This window comes from Hoplias malabaricus, chromosome 11 (assembly GCF_029633855.1).
Source record: "Hoplias malabaricus isolate fHopMal1 chromosome 11, fHopMal1.hap1, whole genome shotgun sequence".
Classification (NCBI taxonomy): Eukaryota; Metazoa; Chordata; class Actinopteri; order Characiformes; family Erythrinidae; genus Hoplias; species Hoplias malabaricus.
Genome location: NC_089810.1, coordinates 21642524 through 21668080, shown reverse-complemented (window position 1 = coordinate 21668080; position 25557 = coordinate 21642524). Strand labels below are relative to the sequence as shown.

General features: G+C 39.5%; 1 protein-coding gene across 7 annotated transcripts in view; it reads left to right on the top strand.

Annotated features, from left to right (window-relative positions):
• ppfibp1b (PPFIA binding protein 1b) overlaps nt 1-25301 on the top strand; it is a 32429-nt gene extending 7128 nt beyond the window's left edge. The window contains exons 2-29 of one of the 7 annotated variants that reach the window (XM_066684192.1): nt 1949-2033; nt 2935-3140; nt 4200-4286; nt 4420-4533; nt 5052-5183; nt 6705-6797; nt 7009-7101; nt 10417-10534; nt 10839-10883; nt 12109-12170; nt 12248-12347; nt 12591-12730; nt 14401-14495; nt 15044-15103; nt 18715-18775; nt 18907-18933; nt 19038-19209; nt 20224-20365; nt 20531-20662; nt 21173-21323; nt 21634-21745; nt 21870-21958; nt 22109-22231; nt 22328-22453; nt 22537-22725; nt 23953-24120; nt 24402-24467; nt 24575-25301. In XM_066684192.1, coding sequence (XP_066540289.1) covers nt 1970-2033; nt 2935-3140; nt 4200-4286; nt 4420-4533; nt 5052-5183; nt 6705-6797; nt 7009-7101; nt 10417-10534; nt 10839-10883; nt 12109-12170; nt 12248-12347; nt 12591-12730; nt 14401-14495; nt 15044-15103; nt 18715-18775; nt 18907-18933; nt 19038-19209; nt 20224-20365; nt 20531-20662; nt 21173-21323; nt 21634-21745; nt 21870-21958; nt 22109-22231; nt 22328-22453; nt 22537-22725; nt 23953-24120; nt 24402-24467; nt 24575-24661 — 3054 coding nt within the window. In that variant the 5' untranslated portion in view covers nt 1949-1969 and the 3' untranslated portion in view covers nt 24662-25301. Of the gene's footprint in view, nt 1-1948; nt 2034-2934; nt 3141-4199; nt 4287-4419; nt 4534-5051; nt 5184-6704; nt 6798-7008; nt 7102-10416; nt 10535-10838; nt 10884-12108; nt 12171-12247; nt 12348-12590; nt 12731-14400; nt 14496-15043; nt 15104-18714; nt 18776-18906; nt 18934-19037; nt 19210-20223; nt 20366-20530; nt 20663-21172; nt 21324-21633; nt 21746-21869; nt 21959-22108; nt 22232-22327; nt 22454-22536; nt 22726-23952; nt 24121-24401; nt 24468-24574 lie in introns of those variants that run through there. The other 6 variants (XM_066684193.1, XM_066684195.1, XM_066684196.1 and 3 more) reach the window with 6 other exon arrangements.
• Nucleotides 25302-25557: the final 256 nt, after the last annotated feature.

Below are 25557 nucleotides of genomic sequence, written 5' to 3'. Positions count from 1 at the left end.
ATTTTCAGGCCCTCATATGTCACTGCATTAAAAATGGCCATGTTTCTCTAGTTGGGCGGCACGGTGGCGCAGCAGGTAGTGTCGCAGTCACACAGCTCCAGGGGCCTGGAGGTTGTGGGTTCGATTCCCGCTCCGGGTGACTGTCTGTGAGGAGTTGGTGTGTTCTCCCCGTGTCCGCGTGGGTTTCCTCCGGGTGCTCCGGTTTCCTCCCACAGTCCAAAAACACACGTTGCAGGTGGATTGGCGACTCGAAAGTGTCCGTAGGTGTGAGTGAATGTGTGTGTGTCTGTGTTGCCCTGTGAAGGACTGGCGTCCCCTCCAGGGCGTATTCCTGCCTTGCGCCCAATGATTCTCTGGACCCCCCGCGACCCTAAATTGGATAAGCGGTTACAGATAATGGATGGATGGATGTTTCTCTAGTTGAAATCCCTGCACAGGCTCAGAAACACTTCAGAAAAACATAGTTTTCAAAGTGTATGGTTAACATTACTGTGTTTAAAGAAAAGACTTTTAAAAGAGTGTGACACCCTATCACATCTAAGGACAATGTAAAAAGCTTTCTGTCAGAAACTATGATTTTTGTAACAACTAGGCCTGGGCAATTAATTGAAAACTAATCGAAATCAACTATCAGACATTCTAATTGACATAATCTTGTCTACATCAATTATATTGATTATTTTTATTCTGGTATGTCCCCACTGTGTGTTCATGTACTGGCTCTTTTAAAATCACGCTACCGACCTGTAGTTTCATGATTCTGTCGCTATCTGCCACATGGAAGCAACCTAAACTCAGAGGCCGACTGAGCGACTCAAGCAGCTGGTACAAAGAAAAAAATCAGTGTCTGTGGTTTGGACGTGTTGTGTTTTGAATATAATTAAAACGACACTGAACAAAAAGATGTCAAAATTAAACACTGAGAAAAACAGATTAAGCGACCAAAGCACAATCACACACCAAATATAAACAGTGCTCAAAACATAAGAGAGGAACAAGCTCCTAGCAACATTAGAAGAAATGTCTCTGCTTTAATACTAAAAATAGTATGAGGGTCAAAAATACAAAAAACAAAATAATCATTTATTAATCGTAATCATGGTAAAAAGTACAATTGATGAAGAAGACTGCAACTAGTTTTCTCTGTACACTCTTAGAAAAACTCTCACTGTGGTAATACCCTCAAGGGCACATATTACATTTAGTTAGGGAACATAACTTTGAAATGTTCTGTATTGTAGATTTTTAAGTTGCGTTGATTCAAATGCCCAATTTCATCTCCCTGACTTATTAATTATTATTCTATTTGGCACAGTACTATGAAGAACCACTTCATCCACCACAACACCGCCATGTTTTAGCAAATGCACATTTACCATCACATTCTAAGTATGCAGTTCAGAACAATATATACAGGTTTCGGAGAAACATGCTTCCATACAGACCTTGTTTTTTCATAGAAGACCTTGCGGTAACAGATGAGCAGCTGAAATCCTATTCAAACAAGCATGGGAAAATATTTCACTTACAAAACTACAGGAATTGGTTATCGCTTTTCCCAAACTTTTAAATTTTTCTTAAAAAGGTCATGCAGTACAGTAATAAACATGCCCCTGCACCAGCTTCTTTGAAACGTGTTGTGGGCATAAAATTTAATATGGGCAATATTTAAAAAATAAAAATAAATGAATAAAATATAAAAATAAATATTTAAAATTATAGTTAAGATACCGAAATCCTGTCTTTGTAATTCTTTTCAATGAACACTTCTGGAAGTTTGTATTTTTGTTAATTAAATTCTCATCATGTCACATGTTAAACAGTATGTTTAAAAAGACTTGCTTCTTTGATCCTCTTTCAAATTCTTTCAGGAAATGCTATTTGCTAAATCATCTTTGGTATATATGATGGAATAAATCCTTGATACTTAGTTTTTTTTCTTTTGCAGGCCTAATACAATAGACTAAAGATGATGTCTGATGCTAGTGACATGTTGGCAGCTGCCTTGGAACAAATGGATGGAATCATAGCAGGTAGGTCTTGTACATGAAATCGTAGAATTGGTAAAGGTCCTGACAGGAATCTAAAGAGTGAACTCAAAGGGATTGGTGTGGACGTTTACTGTTATATATACACACCTTTCACAGAACACATAGCCTCATGTTTACTGGAAAATTTATGTTTAAATCAGGGAGTATAAAAAGATACAACAGTCAAAAATTTTCTAAGCATCATCCACATCCACATCTATTATAATAATTAAATACACATTATTGGACAATTTAATTTCTATGATTTCTATAGAAATCTTTGTTGTTCAAACCTCCCTGAAATGTATCTAGGATTTAAACCCTGTTTGTACTAGAACTAAGGACCTAGAAAATTGTTTAAAAGGTTATGTTACTCTGCAACTCCCATAGTCATGGGATTTGACAGGCATTGTTGGTCAGTCTCAATGAACTGGCTTATGAAGTAATGCAATAAACTTTTTCAGCACTAGATAATTATAGGGCTGGCATTTTGAGTAGACGTAGCCTGTCACATCACATGATGCCCTGAGGCCTTGGCAACTATAGCCTTTATTCTGGTCTATTTCAGACTCTTTTTACCAGCCCTATATTCAGTGTTGCCCTTAAGGCTCAGTACAAGGGCACACTTTTTTGGTCCATGTTTGATACTCGGAATCTTTCCTGACTATGCCTTGAATCAGAAATCATCTTTCATATGTGGTATACTGTCAGTTGCTTGGCTGTGCTGCTGAAAAACATGATTTTAAGAATTATAATCTCCGTCTAATAATGAATATGCTTCTTTTGAGAATTGTTGCTTTTTTAAATTGTGTTATCACATTGTTTTAAAAGTCACTTTTTCATTCATTCTGCTTTAAAAACAGTTTTCAGTAGACTATGTGACATTCTGTCAATTGTCTGTCAGGCTCTAAGGCACTGGATTACTCCAATGGCATTTTTGACTGTCAGTCTCCAACCTCACCGTTCATGGGAAGCCTGCGGGCGCTGCACTTGCTGGAGGATCTCAGGGGGGTTTTGGAACTCATGGATTCGGAAGAGAGAGAGGGACTGCGTTGCCAAATCCCTGACACTACAGCAGACTGCTTAGTGGAGTGGCTGCAGGGCCACCTGGTATGTATTTTGCCTTCATAAGAGTGTCATGTTACTGCTGTTTGTTACTGCATATAGGCAAATAGTAATAAATAGTATGGTATTGCTATGCTGTAAATAGATCTGGAATTTATATTTGAGCTTTGCTGCATCCTAATGCTTTTGTTTGTTGCTTTTGGTAAAGCAGGTAATTTAACTGAAATTTGTTTGTCAGCATGCTGTCTCTGTCTATAATGATATCCAGTTTATGGTCATCTTAATTAACAACCCAGTTCTTACTGTATGCTGAGAGGGAGGTTTGGATGTCAGCCAAAGGAATGCCAAAGTCTGCATGTAATACCATAATAGAGTCTGTTTACTCTGAGATTTGTGTTGGTCTATTTGCCATTTAAGGTGGTGTTAGAAGAACAAAGAATTCATGCATAAACTAAGATTTAACACACAGCTTTTAAATCCTTCTTTGTGATATGTTAAAGAACATAGTGTACCCCTTTTTACAAAAGTTAGCACAGTTCCCTGGGGTAGTAATGAAATGTCTGCGACAAAATAACGCAAGGATCTAACAACACAACACCAGTCTCCCCATCTAACAATCCCTTTTCAGAATGACCAGTTTCAGCATCTGTTCCTTTAAACGGTAATGAGCAACAGTTCAGTTCAGCACAAGAGCCCAGAAGTGAGGAATAAAGAGCCTGCTTTCATGGGGCTCTCTTTCTTATGGTTCTTCTATTGACAATATTAAATCAGTTTGCATAGTGCTCTCATATAAACGAGGGTCCAGCACTGGAGATACTCAGACGAGGAGGCAGGATAACTCTAATTCCTGCACTCTGCATAAGATGCCTCACAAAATCAGAACGACTCATTTTATCCCATGTTTTCTCACTTCTGCTGAGCACAAAAAACCTTACTGGGTTGTGTTATTTCAAAGCTTTTGGGATGGTAGGAGCTATACATCCATAAAATTGGTGTACTAAGGCACTGAAAAAAATGTATTTGTCTTGTTATCCATTGTTTTCCTTTGTTTTTCTTGTGATTTCACTTTTAAATAATTTTGTATGCTCTTTATTTATGTTACAGTCCAATGGACATATATCTGTGACTGGTGACATTTATCAGGACAGACTTAATCGTCTTGAAAGCGACAAAGAATCCCTTGTTCTCCAGGTACCTGAAAAGCTTCTATATCAGGAGGACCTCTTTTAATATTTGCACGTATATGTGCATATGGGTTGCGTTAGTATTTTTTTCACATGGGTATATAAGAAGAACATCTTTTACTAAAAACAATTCATTGCAGGTGAGTGTTTTGACAGACCAAGTGGAGGCACAAGGAGAAAAGATAAGAGACCTTGACCTGTGCCTTGAGGAACACCGTGAGAAGCTTAATGCTACTGAGGAAATGTTACAGCAGGTAGGTTGCAAGGCTGGTTACTGTCAGTTATTTTGTAGCATAAATGAGACCAGAAATATAAAATTGCTTTCTTTAAATAGAACTGTTCAGGAGTCAGGTTGACCATGTGATCCAGCAAGATACCCTTGTCTTTATTTAATGTTAAACACAGATTTTACCATGCTGATCCATACAGAGCTCATCAGTTATCTTGGTTTATCTGCCATGGGAATTAATTAAATAACATTCCAAACTGAATTATGAAACCCTTTCAATGTTTTTATTTTATTTTAATGATATTTGAGACATAGAAAGATTTTCAATACAGTGTTATGACCATTAACACATTTATTGAGAAATAAAATGAAACACTGTGTCCAAAATATGTATGTAATGTATATCACAGATGTATTTTTGCTGAGGTACAGTCTAACAGTCCAACCTTGCTATTTCTTAAGACAACTTGTCGTTCGTATATTCCAACCATGTATCTGAATTCTTTGATCCTCTCTTTTTTTTGTTTGTTTGTTTGTTTTTAGGAGCTCATTCTCAGATCAGCCCTGGAGACCCAAAAACTGGAGCTGATGGCTGAGATTTCCAACCTGAATCTAAAGTTAACTGCCATGGATAATAACAGGATAGACTTTGATGAACGATACAGAGATAGTGAGGTTGAGAACATTCAATCAATTAATCAATCCCTGCATAAGGCGACCCGGCCTGCTTTTTGTTTTAGCATATATTTCTGGTAGAGTTGTAATGGCAGAGAAATAAATTATAAATACTTTTTGTAACCTTAATAGGTCTTCCAGTTAAACACTGTTTTGTTGCTGTACACAATTCTTTTCTGGCCCATTGGAATAGTGGGCTTTTTTCTATGCTTTACTTAGTTTGCTATCTGGACAAGGCTAAGGCAAACAAAAAAAAACTCTCTGCCAAAACCTACTTCCCCTTTAAAGTTGTTTTGGGTAGTTTGTTATCTCCCTGAAAATGAGTTGTTACTGTGGACGCTTTACTCCTACTCCTTACTCCTTGTGGGATGTACAAGTCTGGGAGTATAATGCAGAGTTTCCTGAGAGTGGGCGTTAAGCATAGACCTATAGGAAGGGTTTGTACCAGTGCTGTGGAAAGACACATTATGTGACTTTATGGAATCAGTAGGTCTTCCTGAGAAGAAGTGACGACTTCTTGTTTTCTGTAAGATGGTGAGATAATGAAGGTTTAAAATTACAAGATTTGTCAGCACATCTTTTGTGAGCTTAAGAAAGTGGAGCTTTGCCAGGTGCTTGTGTCTCTTTGGTCATAATGTAAGTTTGCAGTGCTTGTTATCCATTAATGCAAAAAGCAGATGGAGAACACTGAGCCTTAACAGATGCTCCATTTGAAGATGTTCTTCTCAGATTAGGGACTGAGTGGTCACCCTTCCCTTGCACCTGTGTTCATCAGTCACCTCCCACCAAAACTATTACAACACAGGGTTGGGTGATTATCTCATTGCTGACAAATGTATAACAGTGCACTTTTGAGCAACAAAACTTTTTGTTTTTTACTGGCTAGAAAAATATATTTGCATAAAATATGAAAGCTGTTTAGAAAAGAATAAGGTCAAACAAATTTCCTGTGTTTCCGTGCAGCCCTGTGATTTAATTGTTTACCAGCACTTCATGCTCTTCCTTTTAAAGATGCTATATTTATCTTCCAGCAACTGGACGCTTAAGCTAGAATTTTATTAAGGCATAAAGACACTTGTTTTGTAAAGAATGTTTAATATTACCATTTTAAATACAGAGGTCTGGTTTTATTTTGTGTGAAATTGACAGTGGTATAGAGTGTTTATGGCTTCAGGCAGTTCATGCTTGTTTACTGAAACATAAATCTCTGTCTGAATGCTGGACACTCTGACAAAGAGCTTGTCCCCAAAAGGCCCCACTGTTGAATGGAAGTGACTGTCACTGGATTCTTGTGTTTCTGCCTTAGAGACACTGAACAATGTATACCAAGTTTATATTTCAATTCAGATTAATGTACATTTAAAGATGTTATGCTGCTGGAGTGTATGGAAATATATCAGATCATATAAATATATACAGCATCATATAATGTTGTGTTGGGCTATACTGTATTTGTCATAATCCTTTAGGGTTAGGTTATTCTCTTAAGCATTGCAGGTAATTTGGATCTTTTCTGTTCAGGGCTTGATCCTGGAGCTTAATGAGCTGAGGTATAGAGTTTCTGATATGGAGAGTGAGCGGTTACAGTATGAAAAGAAGCTGAAGTCCACTAAGGTAAGCTTGATCATTAGCCTTTAGTTCAGTTACGTTCTTTTCTTCAATCTGTAACTTTTCTTTAGCACTTCCTCTTCATAGATATATTCTTCCTCTATATTGTTTTTTCAGTAATCTTTGTGATTAATTGTCTTCACTTTCATTCTTCTAGTGACTTTTCATCTGTTAAATTTCTCTTTTCTTCCTTCCTGGCTAATCTCTGTGCTGCTAGTCTCTAATGGCTAAGCTGTCTAGCCTGAAAATCAAAATGGGCCAGATGCAGTATGAAAAACAGAGGAAGGAACACAAAATCCAGGCACTCAAGGTTGGCGAACCACAGGGTGACTGCTTGATGTTGTGTTGTACCTTTAACAAGAAGTGTAGGTTTGTACACAAGTTTACCTTGCTAGTCAGTGTTTGTATATATTTACACTGAAAATAGAACTGATATGGCCAATATTTTGATCACAATATAATTTTTATACTTATTATGATATATTGTAACCCAGTTAGTTTTTAAAGGATATGCTTATTAAATGTAGACAGAATACACCAAATTTTCATTACCATGCAATATTTAAATTTTTATCAGAACACAATATACATGTACATAGTATGCAAATTACTCAAATCCACAAGGAAAGATTTAACTGGAATCAAAATAATTTTGATTCCACTCCCCAGATAATGAAAAAATCACTTCTAATATAATTCTCTTACCATAAAAATGTAAATACCTGTGTCTTGTGACATAACATTGAGACAAAACATCAAGATAAAGACGAAAAAAAAAACCCACTCCCAATACAATGTTTTGAACTGTAAACATATTGCGCTTAATCCATTAGAAGGCTTGTAACTAGAATGCTTGCTGCAGTATAAATAGGGTACATACAGGGTATATTCTAAATACAGGGTGAGTCAAAAGTCACAGGACACCCTTTTACCCCAGCAAGTAATGGATGAGGAGGCCTGTCTGAGGAACATGACCTGTAGCTTGAAAGCCACCATATGGATCATATGGAAAAGTATGGTAGCATTTCAAAGAAATAAAATGGTGCCCTGCGAATTTTGACTCACCCTGTATTTAGAATTTTTGTTGTAGAGAAGCAGGTCTATTTCAAAAATTGCAAGGGGGCAAAAAACATGTAAAAAGGCCTTATGTGACTGGGTAAATTGTGCATGTGATACTCAGATTTTTGCGCTCAAGTTCTGACGGGTTCACCGTACCCGATCACGTGGCACATGATCAGGAACAAATATGCTTGCTGTTAGGATAAATGAACATTTAATATATATGTACCTGATAAAGTAGAACCAAAATCAGGCTGCTTCCGTTGGTGGTGGTAACAGGGAAGTGTAACAAACTTTAATTGAACTCTCAAGGCTTATTGTTATCAAACAAAAAATTTGTCAAGAAGAAGTGTATCACTAATGTTTTATCGCCCAGTATTAAAGGATTTGTTCTCATAGGCCATATACCAGTCTGTGTATTACCAGTAATATAGGACAATATATTTAATATTTTTTGGTAGATATTTGTTCTTATTTATACAATATTTTCAGTTGTTTTATGCCTGAGTTGTTTAGACCGATATGCTTACCAGCTGTCAATGGTAATTTTTCTTCACATTATTAAATAATGTAAAGCAATATAGTAATAATAATGATGACTATATAATTTTGTGCTCCTCAATGGCATGAAGTATAAAATGATTGAGACACCAGTTTGATCTTGGATATGCTACTGTATTAGCATTTTTTAATTTATTTTATTTTTTATTTTTTTTGGCATGTGGTTAATAGGTAGATTAATCAGTGTTGTACACCCTATTGTACTCTTTGCATATTTTACTTTTGCCTTATAGTTCCTTGTTTGACCCCAGGTATGACAATAATATAATTCCTTTATCTGTCAGCAGCTGGTTAATATGCTTGTTACCTTTCACTGTGACATTGCTTTTAATTCACTAGCCATCTGCAGGCCTGCTTTAGTCATGGTAACAAAAACAAGTTAATGACTAAGGTTTAAATAAGTATAATTTCTTGTGTAAGCAGTGTATTTGCTGTTTTTAATCTGACCTAGAGAACCTCTTCCTGTCTAAAATCCGTTTGTTTATGGCACAGGCTATTTATTTATTTATTTATTGAAAGTCTATTAAAGAAAAAGAAATCAGTCAAAGAAAAACACTGGCACTGTTGTGCATTCAGGATTTGAGTGAAGTCAGCAAAACACAAATGCTTTGCTAAATGCAATAAATAAAAATCCCCTTTTTTATGTAATTCCAAGCTAGCCATGACTTGAGTTGATCTCTGAAGTTGTGGTCTCTGAGATCAGAATCCCTAAATAGAACTTAATTTATTGATCTTTCATACATGTTTCATGGTCCTGGGGAAAATGATTAGCAAAATTTGAAAATATGCTGAAGTTTGCTTTGAAGTTTGAAGGTTTTTTTGTATGCCCTATCTGACAAAACCTTGCTTTACAACCAAATAGTGCATGATGTTTTAGTTAGTTTTAATATATTGCTGTTTTAATTTAACCAAAAATATTTTGTAGCTTACTTAATGAAGTCTTTTTTTTTTTTCTTTGTAAAAATTAAATATATTCACTAATAGTGGCACTTTGGAAGTAAAATGTTATTCCACTACTTAAAAAGAACTAATTTCATTAACCACTAGTACACTTATGTCTTACTAAAAGAGAGGCTAAAATAATCCTTAAGTCATCCATAGTTTCAGCTTTTTTAAAAATTCCACCATCTTGAGGAGTCAGTTCCACATAAGTCTATAAAACAGAAATTTTTTGGTCTTTGCTATTTTACACTTCCGTTATTTCTGCTAATCATTGCTTCATCTGTCCATTAGTCACTGGTCCAGATTTGTAAAGGGTATGTTTAAGCAAATCTGAAGTTTGCCTTTTCTTTTCTTGTGACATGCTAGTGGTATTTCTTTGAAGTTCATGCTGGTGAATTCTGCTCTTTGGTGTTTGGCTAACCATTTGTCAGCTCTCTTGTACATGACTGATTTATACAATTACACACTGCTGGATAATAAACACTTAAAGTTATTGCACTTGAATAGGGCTGTCAAACCACTGTGCATAAAGAAGCAAGCAGAAAAGCAATCTGATCCAAAATTATGGTCATGTTTGTGCCTCAAAATCGACAGTGTTTTCCATGGTTTTAAATATTATTTGACCAGTGAAAAGAGCGAAATAGGCCAGTTGCTCTTGTGTTATGTTTGTGTTGCATCATGAGACTGCCTTAGCGGCTGAGGAAGGGTTTGATGCCTTAAAATTTGCACAGATTAAGGTATCTCACTAGGCAGCACGTTTAAGGTGTATAAGAATTGGAACAACCTACGTTATGGGAGCTTGCACACTATTATGTAAAATGCTCTCTATGTAGACAGCTCACTAGTTTTTGGGATAGACCCATGCTGTCCTCTTTTTGCTGACTGATCGATTTGTATAAGCAGCATTTACAAATATATAGGTCTAAAATATCTTTGCTATATAAATTAAAGTTTGTTGATTTTATTTAATTATTTATTTTTTGTTTTGGTTGTGCCATCAAGTGCATTAAAGTTATATCAGTCTCTCATGCTCTGCATATATTGGTATATGTGTGTTTTTAAGGAGGAGCTGGTTATGTTAAAAAGGCAGCTGGATGGCCGAGACGGAGAACTGCGGAGGCTGCAGGATGAAACAGGGTCTAGATCACCTACGCCTGCAGGCTTAGAAAGCCCCGAGAGAGGTGGGTCACACAAAGCTGCTGTTACTCACAGGAACATCACCTGCCCTGGCATGCTCTGGGAATTACCCTAGTCCAGGGCCAAGTTTTGACGTGTCAGTGTAATGTTACGGTACTAACATCTACCCCTTGGTGAGAAATACAAGGGGTTGTAATACAATTTGTTTTTGTATTTTACATTCTTCATATGGTTTTTTTTTTTTTTATATAAATGACTGCTGCATGTCTGTTTCCATTTACTAATGGACAGTGTTTCTACAGAAGCAGTAACAACAGATACTGTATTTCATTGCTCTGTCTTACACAGTTTACCATACAGAGGAAACATTTAAAAAGAGGCTCAAAGAGAAACGTAAGGGAGGTTTACTTTTTCGTATTTGTTTATGCCTACATATTATATTCTTGCTCAGTTCTACTCTTTTTTTTTCACAGTCTGCATGTGTGTATTTGTTATGCTTGCTTTTCTGTGAAGCAAAGAAGCATTCATATATCTGAGCTTGTTTAAGTTATTAAAGAAGAAAAATGTCAGGAAAAAAGGGCCATTGTCATGTAAAATCATTAGTCCATGCCATGAAAAAATATGTTTATATGTTTCTGTATATTGTTGTTGCCCTTGCAACAAACTGCCATGTGTGTGTGTATATATATATATATATATATATATATAATTTTTCCCCCTTCTGTTATATCTGAAATGACTTTGGTATTTATTCTTGCACTGACACTGAAAATCTCTTTATCTCCACTACTTAAACTGGACAAGCGAGCTGTGCTATTTAAAAATAAATAAATAAATAAAAATTGGTTAATATTCTTTGTTGCAAGGGCTCTAGGTTTTATTTACACTTTGTGAAAGTTACATATTGACAGATCTAGACAGCCCTAACATTTATAAAAGAATTTCGCAGTAACATCTATTTACCATTCAGACTTTTTTTTTTTTTCTCCTCCAAAAAATTTACCATTTGAAAGATACAAAATTTTGGTCTCATAGTGATATAAACTGAGAAATGGTCAGATTCCTAAGATTCTTGCTACATACATTTACAACAACCGTATCAAAAGTGGACTTCAGAGTGGATACTGGGCTTTATTTGACGAAAATATTAAAAGGTGTAAATCAGTTCCTGAGAAGTGAGTGTTTTTCTTTTAGCATGTTGGATGTGTCCTGTTCACACCCTTGTGTCCAACAAGAAGCCTTTATGTTCTTGCTTGTCTCCTTCTACAGTAACACCTCATTTACCCACTAGCTGTTTTCAGCACCACTCTCCGCTGTCACCTTTTTCTGTATGTTCTTTTTGTCACCTTGCCTCTATCATTAGCAGCAGCAATGTGACCTCTCAGGCTGGAGATCAGAACTGTCCACACTGGCTGTGTGCACTCTCACAGTAAACCCAATGGAGCACCTCCTCTATACACTGCACTGAGAGGCCACTGCTGGACCTCAGTTCTCTTGTAACAGATTTTTGTAATAATATGGTGTTGTCTGTCTCGCTTTTTTTGTGTCCACGTGTTGGTTTACCAGTCAGCATTCATGCTTTGCTCTTTAAATTTACTACATATCCTGTGATTTTCAGATATGGAAGTGCAGAGAATGAAGAAAGCAGTGGAATCCCTGATGGCAGCCAATGAAGAAAAGGTAAGTCTATCATACAGAGCTTTTATCCAAGTGTTTGCTTTCTGATTTTTATCTAAGTGTACCTACCCAATCCACAGGATCGCAAGATTGAGGAGCTTCGACAGTCACTTATGCGTTACAAGAAAGTGCAAGATATGGTCATGTCAGTGCAAGGGAGAAAAGGTGAAAAGACTTCATGTATGTACCAATCAGTGATTTAGCAATTTGCTTTGGATCTGCCCTGATAACAGTTCATGAGCTTTCTTGAGTTCACACACCGCCCAATTTGAGACATAATTAGGTGAATTATGAACTTGCAGTTAATGTGCAGTAATCGAAACTGATGTGTGATGTTAGACTCTGTAAATGAAATGTCCATGTTACAAACACTTGGCCCCAGTTAATGAGCGGGCCTCCCCTCACTGTCTTCTTTCTCTTCAGATAAAGTGAAAGAAGGTGAAAGTGATGAGAGCCACAGTGACAGCTCCCTCTCCATGTCAACTGCAATCTCAGTTTCCATGGACACTGAGAAGTCCATGCTGAGTTGTGCTGAGGAAGGGACTGGGACAAATCAGGATGAGGTACTTGAGCTCTTCACAAACCAGCTGAATCTTCTTTTATGTCCACACAAGAACACTTCACAAGCACTGACAGGGAACTTTCAAACCATACGTGTTTGAAAATCCTTTTGTGCCAATTATTTATTTTTTATCACATAGAGCAACTACCAGGGAGCATGGCATAACATTGCTCAACATGAGCAAATTAAACAACCATATTGTCTTTCTAAACTAAGTTATATTTATACTCTATACACCCAATAAAGCTGATGGGTATATAAAACATTTGTGTGTGAAATAACAAATCAGATGGCAGAAGCGATTCACAAACTGTCAATCCAAATATGGATGCTTTGTAGGTCCATGCAATATTTATTAAGGTACTAAAGTAATCTGCTAGTTTAGCTATGTGGCTTGGCTTTTTAAGCGTCTCAGGTACTTGTTTTTTTTCCCACCCTTACTATATCTAATGTGCTTGTGTTTTGGTTATCATTCCCTGACATGATAATCTTATGGATAGGTCATTGTCCAATATAAATCAGAGTATTCAAATATTTGACAAGAAATATGAAAAATTTAATTAGATTACTGATCCATTCTGACCACCTACACAAAGAGCCCTACACCACTGTGAGCATTTATACTTCTGTGATAGTGTCTGGGTCACTACGGCTGAATCTCAAACATCTTCCTTTACACTATGTAGTACAATGTAGTGGTGTAATAGTATTAGTTTTATAAGTCTTTAAATTGCACTATTTGGGGTAAGGTGCTGTTTGGAACAGAGCATAGTTTACATGAGATTTTCAGTAAAGAAACAAACACGAAGCCTTCATATTTTTCCCTTGTGGTCCTACTACTCTTTGCGTTTTTTTTTCGTGTTCAACTTTTTAGTCATTTTGTGATGTACAAGGAAATCTCTGGTAGTGAATTTATTGCTGTCTGCAGTTCTCTCAGTGGAGTAGAGGAGTCCATGTTTCTGGATTTCCTCAATTCGACTTGATCCATGTTTGTCTGACTGCGGATAAATCAGTCAGTGACGTCTGTGTTGACACGACATGTGCTTCAAGCCCAAGCTATGCTGTAGACTAAGGAATAAGGTTCATGCTGACACTTTGCCTACAGCATCGGTTTGACACAAGCATAAATTGGACTTTAGTCTTGATAAGCTTTTCTAAGCAAGTTTAAGATATAAAGAATGTTAGCATTGACAAACTGAATATTTCATTAAGAGGCTTACATGGCATAAATAACAAGTGACGTAGCTGTGAAACATTTTAGCAGATTGTAAGGAACCAAAGATCTTGAATCATGGCAATGAAAGGGCTTTACCTTGTCACTGGGACATTGTGTCAAAATGTCATGATACACAATATGTATCACATATGTGATTCGTAATATTATGTTTTACCATTTTTCCCAGCCATGGCTCTTATATAGATTTATTTTTGAATCGAAAGATAGACACACTAGATGAGCAGTTTTGATCCTGGTGCTTCTACCAAGCCTGAGGCTTGATCAAATACAGGCAGATGTTATTGCTTGTGAATTCTGAGCCACACTTTCCACTATAGTTTGTCCAGAGTTGATCCGTTGTCATGGTTAGGAACTGCAGATCACTGTTGTGATGAGGTAAACTATCAACATCATAAAATGTTGGATATTCGTTCTTGTTTTTGTCCTCTGTTTAGACTTCTTTTGTGAGCATGCTACAGGTGCCCGCCCTCACACCTCCACCACAAGACACTTGCAAAGACTTGGAGCAAATGCCGTCATCATTACAGAGGTGAGCTGAGCCTCAAACGGCTTTTGAAACTGCATTAGTATATTAGCAGTCACACCAAGACCAGCACTTGCAGGATTTTATGATTTCTGAATTTATAAGAAGAAAAATTGATAGCTTTGGTTCCAGACTTGACAAACACCTTAAACATTTCTTTCATATGCATATTACCATCATCACCATGTTCTCTGTGGTTGTTAAATCTTTCATTTTAGGTGTCATCACGTTCCATAAATCTTTTCCCATCTCACTCTTTGAGTCTTCCGTGTTAACAGAAAGCATGCTTGTGTCTTTCCATGATCAGAATAACCTGCTTTCTTTGTTCTTCATTACTGTACAGTATATATCACCATTTTGTCAGTGTTCTCTATTGTTTTAAGTGCTTTTTTCATTGCACGATATGAATTCACTTTTCTGTTATTTATTCTCTCTGTAGTTGTATCGATCAAACCATTGTCTAAACTCCATCTAGCTGTGTTTGCATCCCACTGCTTGTCCATCACCCTTTCCTCACATCCTAGCATTCCAATGTCTGTGTTTGTCCCCTGTAGTGATGCAGGGCATCAGGAGCCAAGTGAGTCACAGGAGCCTCCAATAGATACCAGTTTAGAGTGAGTATGTTTGCTAGAGTGAGATGCAGGGAAAAAAACGCCTTAAGGTTGTCACTAACTGTCACCAGTTTTGGTGTCAGTGTTTTCTGTTTTTTTGTATCTCTGAAGAACCTATCCTCCTAGCTTGGTAGCATAGAGTGCTGGGGTTGGGGGAGAACCAAATCTAGCAATGGCTAAAAGTTGTTTAGACAATTGGGGAAACAGTTATTATACCAGTGCAGCAGATGTTTTCATGTAGTGGTATTGGATGGATTATATAGATTTGACCAAATATTTTAAGCCTATATTTGAAAGTGTTTTATTGCACTTCAGAATGGCAGAACATTAGCCACAATGACGTGGCGTGAATGAATGGCGTCGTGGAACTTGTCAGCGGAAACTGGTTCTTGGTACGTGGAACATAACCTCACTGGGGGGGAAAGAGCCAGAGCTGGTGCGTGAGGTTGAGAGATACCAGCTAGATATAGTTGGTCTCACCTCTACACACAGTGTAGGCTCTGGAACCAAACTCCTCGATAGGGGTTGGTCTCTCTCTTACTCAGGAGTTGCACAGGGTGAGAGGCGCCGGGCGGGTGTGGGGATACTCACAAGTCCCCGGCTGGCGCCTGTACAGCTGGAGTTTGTCCCAGTAAACGAGAGGGTCGCCTCAATGCGGCTCCGGCTTGCAGAGAGGAAAACTTTGACTGTTGTGTGTGCGTATGCACCGAACAGCAGCTCAGAGTATTCGGCCTTCTTGGAGGCAGTGACTGGAGTTCTAGAGGGGATTCCATGCACTGACTCTGTTGTTTTGCTGGGGGACTTCAATGCTCACGTTGGCAATGACTGGGAAACCTGGAGAGGAGTGATTGGGAGGAACGGACTGCCTGATCTAAACCCGAGTGGTGTGATGTTGTTGGACTTCTGTGCTAGCCATGGTTTGTCCATAACGAACACCATGTTCGAACATAAGATTGCTCATAAGTGTACTTGGTACCAGAGCACTCTGGGCCAAAGGTCAATGATTGACTTTGTGGTTGTGTCTTCTGACCTGAGGCCGTATGTTTTGGACACTCGGGTAAAGAGAGGGGCTGAGCTGTCAACCGATCACCATCTGGTGGTGAGTTGGATTCGATGGCGGGGAAAGCTGCCGGACAGACCTGGTAAACCCAAACGTATTGTGAGGGTGTGCTGGGAAAAGCTGGCAGATGACTCTGTCCGGATGGATTTCAACTCTCACCTCCGAGAGAACTTCTCACATGTTCCGGAGGAGGTAGGGGGAATGGAGTCTGAATGGACACTGTTCCGGACCTCCATCGTGGAAGCGGCTGCATGTAGCTGTGGTCAAAAGCTTGTTGGTGCCTGTTATGGTGGCAACCCAAGAACCCGTTGGTGGACACCAGGGGTGAGGGAAGCTGTCAAGCAGAAGAAGGAGGCTTTTCGAGATTGGCTAGCTCGGGGAACTTCCGATTCTGCGGATGGGTACCGGCAGGCGAAAAAGGCTGCAGCTGTGGCAGTTGCTGAAGCAAAATCCAGAGCATGGGAGGAGTTTGGAGAGGTCATGGAGAATGACTTCCGGGCGGCCTCAAAGAGGTTCTGGAAAACACTCCGACAGCTCAGGAGGGGGAGGGGGGACACTGTCCAAGCTGTGCTCAGCAAGGATGGTGAAACTCTGAACTCGACTGAGCGTATTGTTGGGCGTTGGAAGGAGCACTTTGAGGAACTCCTTAACCCGAGAGACATGCCTCCTGTACAGGAGGTAGGGCTAGAAGTGTCTGGGGGGTCAGATTCCATTTCCTTGGCTGAAGTCACTGAGGTGGTGAAAAAGCTTCGCAGTGGCAAAGCTCCAGGAGTGGATGAGATTCGCCCAGAGTTACTGAAGGCACTCGATACTGTGGGGCTGTCTTGGATGACACGCCTATACAATATTGCATGGACCTCGGGAACGGTGCCTTTGGATTGGCAAACCGGGGTGGTGGTTCCTATTTTCAAAAAAGGGGACCGGAGAAAGTGTGCCAATTATCGTGGCATTACACTTCTCAGCCTCCCGGGGAAAGTCTATGCCAAGGTGCTGGAAAGGAGAATCCGTCCGATAGTCGAACCTAGGATATTGGAGGAACAATGCGGATTTCGTCCTGGCCGTGGAACTATGGACCAACTCTTTACTTTTGCACAGATGATTGAGGGGGCGTGGGAATTTGCTACTCCACTCTACACATGCTTTGTGGATTTGGAGAAGGCATATGACCGTGTTCCCCGAGAGATTCTGTGGGAGGTGCTCCAGGAGTATGGGGTGCCAGGGTCGCTCCGGCGAGCCGTACGGTCCTTGTACTCTCAGAGTTTGAGTTGTGTTCGCATCCTTGGTAGTAAGTCAGGCTTGTTCAGTGTGGGCATTGGACTCCGTCAGGGCTGTGCCTTATCTCCACTCCTGTTCCTGATATTCATGGACAGGGTGGCACGGCGTAGCCTGGGGCAGGAGGGCTTCCGTCGAGGATCTCGGGAGGTGGCATCGCTGCTTTTTGCGGACGATGTTGTTCTTCTGGCTTCTTCGCACGGAGGCCTCCAGCGTTCACTTGAGCAGTTTGCAGCCGAGTGTGAAGCGGTCGGTATGCGGATCAGCACCTCCAAGTCTGAGGCCATGGTTATCTCCCGGAAACAGATGGCATGCTCCCTTCAGGTAAAGGGTGAGAACCTGCCCCAAGTGAAGGAGTTCAAGTATCTCGGGTTCTTGTTCACGAGTGATGGGAAGAGGGATGGTGAGATTGACCGTAGGATAGGTGCAGCATCTGCAGTAATGCGGTCACTGTACCGCACCATTGTGGTGAAGAGAGAGCTGAGCCATAAAGCAAAGCTCTCAATTTACCGGTCAGTCTACGTTCCCACTCTCACCTATGGTCATGAGCTCTGGGTAATGACCGAAAGAACAAGATCGCGGATACAAGCGGCCGAAATGAGCTTTCTCCGACGGGTCGCTGGGCGTACTCTCCGTGATCGGGTGAGGAGCTCAGTGACTAGGGAGGAGCTCGGAGTAGAGTCGCTGCTCCTTCGCATTGAGAGAAGTCAGTTGAGGTGGTTTGGGCATTTGATCAGGATGCCTCCTGGACGCCTCCCACTGGAGGTATACCAGGCACGTCCAACTGGAAGGAGGCCCCGGGGTAGACCCAGGACACGCTGGAGGGATTATATCTCCCGGCTGTCCTGGGAACGCCTTGGGATCCCCCAGGAGGAATTGGTGGATGTTGCAAGGGACAGAGACGTCTGGGCTTCTTTGCTCGCCCTGTTGCCACCGCGACCCTGAAATGGAGAAGCGGAGAAGAAAATGATGATGATGATGATAGCCACAATGAACAAATCTGCTTATGTAATTTTAAGCATTTAAACACATTTGTAATCATATTCATCAAGATTTAATGTTCAACTTAAATCCCAGTTAATTTAGTCCTAGTATCTTTTTTTTTTTAAATAAATAAATGTTTGTTTATGGGCATGTGTAAACATTTACTGTAAATTTCCATTAAATGTGGATCCTCGTATAATTGCTCTGTTCTAAGAATTGTGTTTATTGTTAACAGAGAGTATGCTTCAGATGTTGTCCCTGGGAGTTTGGCTATTAATTGTGAATCTTCTTATTGCAGAGACACAGAAGTTCCCACATCTGAAAGCCAGAGCAACCTAGATAGCAGTCCTAGTGAAAAGGTACATTTCTGTCGTTTTAAAACACAATTGATCTGGGAGATATTTGAAGTTTTAAATTATATTATTTATTTTTAAAAAAACTATAAATACTGAGTAAATAACTGCTTTAAGGGTTTACATTTTTTTCTTAGAGACCTTTGGCAGTAGGACCAGCAGAAGTAAGATTCAACATTTTTGTGCTTATTTCTCTTTCTCTCTGCAGATTTTTGGAAATCTGTTTTTAGTCGTTATTTAATTTCTCATACTTTATTTGATTTTATAGAGCAGAGCTTTTGATGAACTCAACAAAATTACCACTTTGCCACCAAAGTCCCCCACGGTTTCCCACACTTCTGAAGATGATGCTTTTGGCACCAAAAAGGCCAGGTCCTCTTTTGGACGAGGTTTCTTCAAGCTCAAAGGGGGCAAGAGAACAGCCAGTGCACCAAATCTAGGTATGATATCATCCCTCTATATCTGCTTTTCATTCTGCCTCTCTGAGGGCTTTACTGTATGATGAAATGTTTGAAAAGTCTGTAATTATTGGCCCTTCAGAAAACTCTAAGGAGTATTTTCTTGAAACTGTTTGTGCTGTATGTGATGAGGCAGTCATCATATACAGTCGGTCTGTCCAGTGTGTTTGTATGTGTGTTGTGCCTAACATCTGCCCTCTATCTTCCATTGTGGCCATGGCTTGTTTATGATGTGTTGACCACAGGCCGTGTGTGAAAGCTGCAGTGCTAGGTTACAGGACATCTCCTCTGTAGCAGTGCTTGCTGCATGGCTTCTCTGGATAAACAAAGAAACAAATTGATGTTATTTTTCTCCCTGAACTTGTCTTAACACGCCCACGTTCAGATGGGTTTCCTCTTCCCTAGCCCACTCCCATTTTTCCCTTGTCCCTGTCGGCATATTAAAAGTGGTGGTTCTCACTGGATTTGTGATATCTCTGGTGTGTTTTGCATTCCACTCATTCCTTGTTACCAGAAGGAGCCCACTTGGATTCTGAATATGGAAATGAAGTGGCCTCTAATCACAGGTTGTTCTAGAACCACATAATTCCTCCAAACACCAGCTCTTGTGATGCTCACAGGATCTATGCTGCACATGTTTAGACCAGGGCTGTTGCAGTAGGATTACAAAACGTACACATGTTTAGCTTTGTATAATAATTTGTACTTTTTTATTGTCTTTGAGTGTGTGCACATGACTCTGGTCTTTCCTTCCTCAGTGTATTCATGACCTTTATCCAGTTTTATCCAAATGTCATCTGCAGACACAATGATTTATAGTTGTTTTTGAAGCAGACCAATAGCAAAGTTGTTTGTACAAGCGCTTCTGTTTTGCTTTAATTTTAATACATTTAATACATTTTCTGTTTTGTGATTTTTAATATGTGCTTTCCAACTGCAGTACCTCCAGGCTCTATTTTTTCTTTTCAATTTTATGTTATGTTCGTCTGCCGACAGCCGAGACTGAACGCGAAGGGACCGATCACCTTGACCTTGCAGGGATGCCGCAGAGGTCAGGAACCAGTGACAGCACACACACTCTCCCCACCTCCCCAGATGGCAAGAAGAAGTCTAAGGGAATCAAAGCTTTCATTGGAATGTGAGTAAGCAGTTGATGGTCTTCATCCCTTTTAACAGTATTTTAATATAAATTTGTTCTCTAATAATATTAATATAATGAATGAGAGAGGGATTAAAACTGTATTTTTGTTGGTTTCACTGTATGGGTTTTTAGAATAAACTTAAACCTTTCTCTGCACTGAAGGCTCAAAAGAAGCCAGTCCACAACTTTTAACTTGGATGACAACCTCTCAGAGGGTGAATTCAAACGGGGAGGAATCCGAGCCACAGCTGGGCCCAGACTGGGCTGGTCACGTGACCTTAACAACATCAACAGGTCAGTCATCAGAGACCTCGTGAGCGTGTGGTTCTGGTCAGTCTTGAAACTCAAAACACACACATTTGCCCAGTAACTTGTAGTCCATGGCGACAAAATCCTTATCAAGGCGATCCATGCATCCATCCATTATCTGTAACCACTTATCCAATTTAGGGTCGGGGGGGGGTCCAGAGCCTACCTGGAATCATCGGGCGCAAGGCGGGAATACACCCTGGAGGGGACGCCAGTCCTTCACAGGGCAATCAAGGCGATCCCTACTTTTATAATAAAGTATATATTGCTTCAAGCACAACAGACCATCCCTGTTGCAGAGCAATCAGTCTATTTCTTGATATATGTTGTCCATGTTTAATTTTCAGTCAATCTGTGTCAATAAAACAATTATTTTCATTTATTCTACTTTAATACATGCCATATTTTTGTGTAGTACATTGTTTTTCTCTGTTGAGGTCTCAGACATTTACACATATATAATACTCAATAATTATATATGTGTGTGGTTGTCAGTGAGCTGGACGCTCCATTTGCACGCTGGTCTCGGGAACAGGTGTGCGAGTGGCTGCAGGAGCAGGGATTAGGGTTGTATGTGAACCTGGCAAGGCAGTGGATCTCTTCAGGACACACCCTCCTACAAGCCTCTCAGCAGGACTTAGAAAAGGTGAGCAACAAATCTCAAACATTTGTGATTGGAGATGGCTTGGTAAAGCAGTACTCTAATTATATAAGTTGATTTCAGAATCTCAGCATGTTAACATAGTATTAGGCTGCTGTTTTTATTAATGGAGAGCACTTGGTTGAGCCATGCTTGTCCTTATATGAAGCTTATCCAGTTATCAATTAATAGTTTAATGAGATAATAGAAATGATAATAATTGCTATATAATGATGAGCTAGGGTTAGTAAAAATTAAAACTGTGAATGTAACAAAGCAGTGTTGGTGCTAACAGTGTTTGTTTGTATTTGTGAAGGAGCTGGGAATCAAGCACCCTCTCCACAGAAAGAAACTGCAGCTGGCCCTGCAAGCATTGGGTTCTGAGGAGGATGATAACAAAGGCAAACTGGACTACCACTGGGTGACAAGTGAGAAAAAGCCTTTTCCTGTTCTCAGCATCATAATTTTGTGCAAGTTTACATACAGGTTGGCAGGCAGATTAAATCTGTTGTTTCTTTTCCCTCACATTTTTATCCTGACCATTTCACTCAGGGTGGCTTGATGATATTGGCCTTCCACAGTACAAAACCCAGTTTGATGAGGGCAGAGTGGATGGGAGAATGCTTCACTACATGACTGTGGTGAGTCTTCTTTTTCCTCCATAAGTAATCGCAGATCAGTTACTTTTTGTTTTTCACTGACTTTCTACAGTTGCCCCTGATTTTGGTCACTGTCAGTTCAGCTATTGAATGTGTACTGTGCTTAACCAAAAAGCTTCTTGTGTTGACCAGGATGATTTATTGTCGCTAAAAGTGGGCAGTGTGCTGCATCACCTTAGCATTAAGAGAGCCATCCAGGTGCTGCGCCTGAACAACTATGAGCCCAACTGCCTGCGCCGCAGACCCTCGGACGAGGTATACACTGTTACTTCATTCTTTGCTGTATTATGGTGTTACAACCTAGTACTTATTGCTTAATGATTCAAACTGTGTTTCTCTGTTTCTTTACAGAACAACATTAGTCCAGCAGAGGTCTCCCAGTGGACCAATCACCGCGTGATGGAATGGCTACGTTCTGTAGATCTGGCAGAATATGCACCAAATCTGAGGGGCAGTGGAGTCCATGGAGGATTGATGGTAAGCAATGAGGGAAAAAATGCAATTATGGTGAAGTGTATGAGAATAAATTATATTTAATTAATTCATGTCTGTGTGTTCAGGTGTTGGAGCCTCGCTTTAATGTTGAGACCATGGCTTTGCTGCTGAACATTCCTCCCAACAAGACCCTGCTTCGGAGGCATTTGGCCACTCATTTTAATCTGTTGATAGGCTCAGAGGCCCAGCAGCTGAAGCAAGAGTGTCTGGAGAACCCTGACTATAATGTGCTTACTGCCACAGCCAAAGTCAAGGTACAGCCCAACACACCCGTCATTATTGTATAATTAACTCCACCACAGAACTTAAGTGATAGTATGCAAATTTGACAAAAGGCTGGGTTTAATTCATATTACAAATGGCAGCTACTACTGTGACAGACTGTGACTATATTATTTGTGCAATTTGCTGGGGTTATAAGCTTTCAGTATTTTTTGGTTACATCAGCATCAAAACAAGCTTCAAACAGCAAATGTATCTTGACCAATGGACAGCCTTTGGGGAAAGGATTAGACTGTAAATTCAATAAACATGTTTTTGCTTAACTGTTCCCTCAACCCCAGACCTCACCAGATGCTGGTTTTGCTAGAACATAACAGTGGGTTTGTTTTTTGTGCTTAATTCAAAAACAAATGTGGCTTTACACAGCAAGTATACTTTGGGCCACACAATTCCATTTTACCCCTTAGCCCTGCCACTTAGCTATATCTCTCCGTTTTACCTAGAGATATGTGTCTCTCACTTGGTGTTAAGAAAGAGGTGTAGGGCTGAGGGGAAGGTCTATATATCGCTTGAAACTGAGGGCTATTCCAAGGGCTATTAATCTCTTATGAATCTGCAGAAAAATGATGGGTCAAACAACTAAATAAAGCCACAGGTATTAGTATTTTCTCCTTTTAAAAACACATAATAATTGTATTATCTTAAATTAGTTTCAGTCTCTTCATAACAATCATAAAACCTCACTAAAATTTTCTCAATGTCTCTGAACATCCCGTTCAACCTTAAATGACAAAGCAGTTACATCCTAGCCACTGTGGCCGCTGCAAAATTTTAGGAGGAACTGGAAATTTACAATAAAAAATGTAGAATAGTGAGCTGAATTCAGCTTCATAACACAGAAAGTTGTATCACAGAGTGTGGAATGCTTTTGAAGACATTATGCCTTAAATTTAATTATGCTAAAATTCAGAAGCTCTGATATCACTGTACACTAGCAGCAGCACAGATGAAGCACTATTTTTTTGAGTTCTGACATATCAGGCTCATTTCATTTATTTTATCCACGACATCCTGTAACTCAGTTGCAAGGTGCAAAATAACATTGAAAACAAGAGTTAGAGAGACGTTGACTCTCTCTTAACATGAAATAACATTGTCTCTATGTTGATTGTTGTAATGAAAAGGGTTTGTAGGATGAGTTGGGGCTCAGGTGGGGCATAGGATGATCTCCGCTCTAGAAGTTTATTTTTGTGTTTTAGCCCCGGAAGCTGGCCTTTGGCAGCTTTGGGAGGAAGAAGAGGCAGGAAGAAAATGAGGAGTATGTGTGTCCCATGGATGTAGAGATGCCTAAAGGACGCAGCTTCCAGAAGGGCTACAGAGGCTTAGAGCTGCAAATCTATGAGGATGACTTGGACCGACTTGAGCAGGTAGAGGTGTATGGCCACACACTTTGTTCAGGAGGGAATACCTTATCATAGATCAGGTTTGTCCAGTCTTTTAGTCCACAAAGGGCTGGAATGGCTGCATTGAACAAGAGTATGTGTGTAGGAATGAAAATTTGCAGGATAAATTTGTGGATAAGACTACACACACCTGCTATATTAAGATTAATCATTACATCACAGTATAGCTTTTACCCTCTTTTGCTGACCACAATGACTAATTTGCTCTATTATTTATTTATTTTTCTTTCAAATTGTAAACACAGATGGAAGACTCAGAAGGAACTGTGAGACAAATTGGAGTGTTCTCAGAAGGCATCAACAACTTAACGGTAAAAAAGCACATCAACGTAACCATGTAGCTTTAATCAAATGCATTGTTCTATAATGAGTAATGTGAACGATTAATGTGTATATATATGTTTTTATTGTGGCTCAGAGCATGCTGAAAGACGATGAGCTTTTTAAAGGGATGTCGACGTCATCCCCCAACCCCAGTGTAACCGATGATGACTCCAATGTTTGAGGGTGCTTCATGGCCTTGCCTGTCCATAGTGCTGCTGCTGTGATCGGAACTGACTGTGCCAACACTTCTGCACACCCTTTTATTTCACCCTCTCTCTTTTGCTTGATGCCATACATACCTTATCAGTCTACACAGCTCAAGTAAACTTACTTAGTTGAACCACATTACAGTATTTTCCTTTAGCAGAGTAGGTGTCATACTGGTGTAAGCTGTAGAGGTTGAGAATATATTCCCATGAGCAGATGCAAAGTTTAAGCATTCATTTTGCCCAGTGTGTGGTTTAAATTATTTTTTTTATAGTAGTTATGCCTCAATGACATGTACTTTATGATATTTTAAAGGGAATAAGTTGCAGTCCTACTGTAGTTTGCCTCCCAGCTGGTCACTGGAGACTTATGCACACTTTTTCTACAGGCCTTCCACTCCTTTTTTTTATTTTTGATAGTAATTAGTGGGTTTTACGGTAGCAAACAGAGCACAGTGACACTTTTACCCTGTTTGAAACATAGAAATATTTTAGCAAATTAGATATTAAATATTACGTTACAAATAGAGCTGCCAAGCTTCAACACATTGAATACTCCTTAAAAGGATTGCCAGGTCTCTCAGTGCCCACAATGGATTTATTTGTATTTGTATTTGTATTAAAATAATTATCTTGATATACATCATCAGTCCCAATACTGTGTATGTTCATTGATGGATGTGAGTATTTTATGCAGTGTATTTAACACTATGAACCAACTCAGTTCAATGCATTTGATGGCCTATTTTTAAAGAAATTTCATCGCATGTTATTTAAGCCTTTTTTATTTTCAAATATATTGTGCATCAGTTAACATAATGTGCTACTCATAAATGCAGTGATTTTTTTGTGCCTCATTCAATTTAAGTGT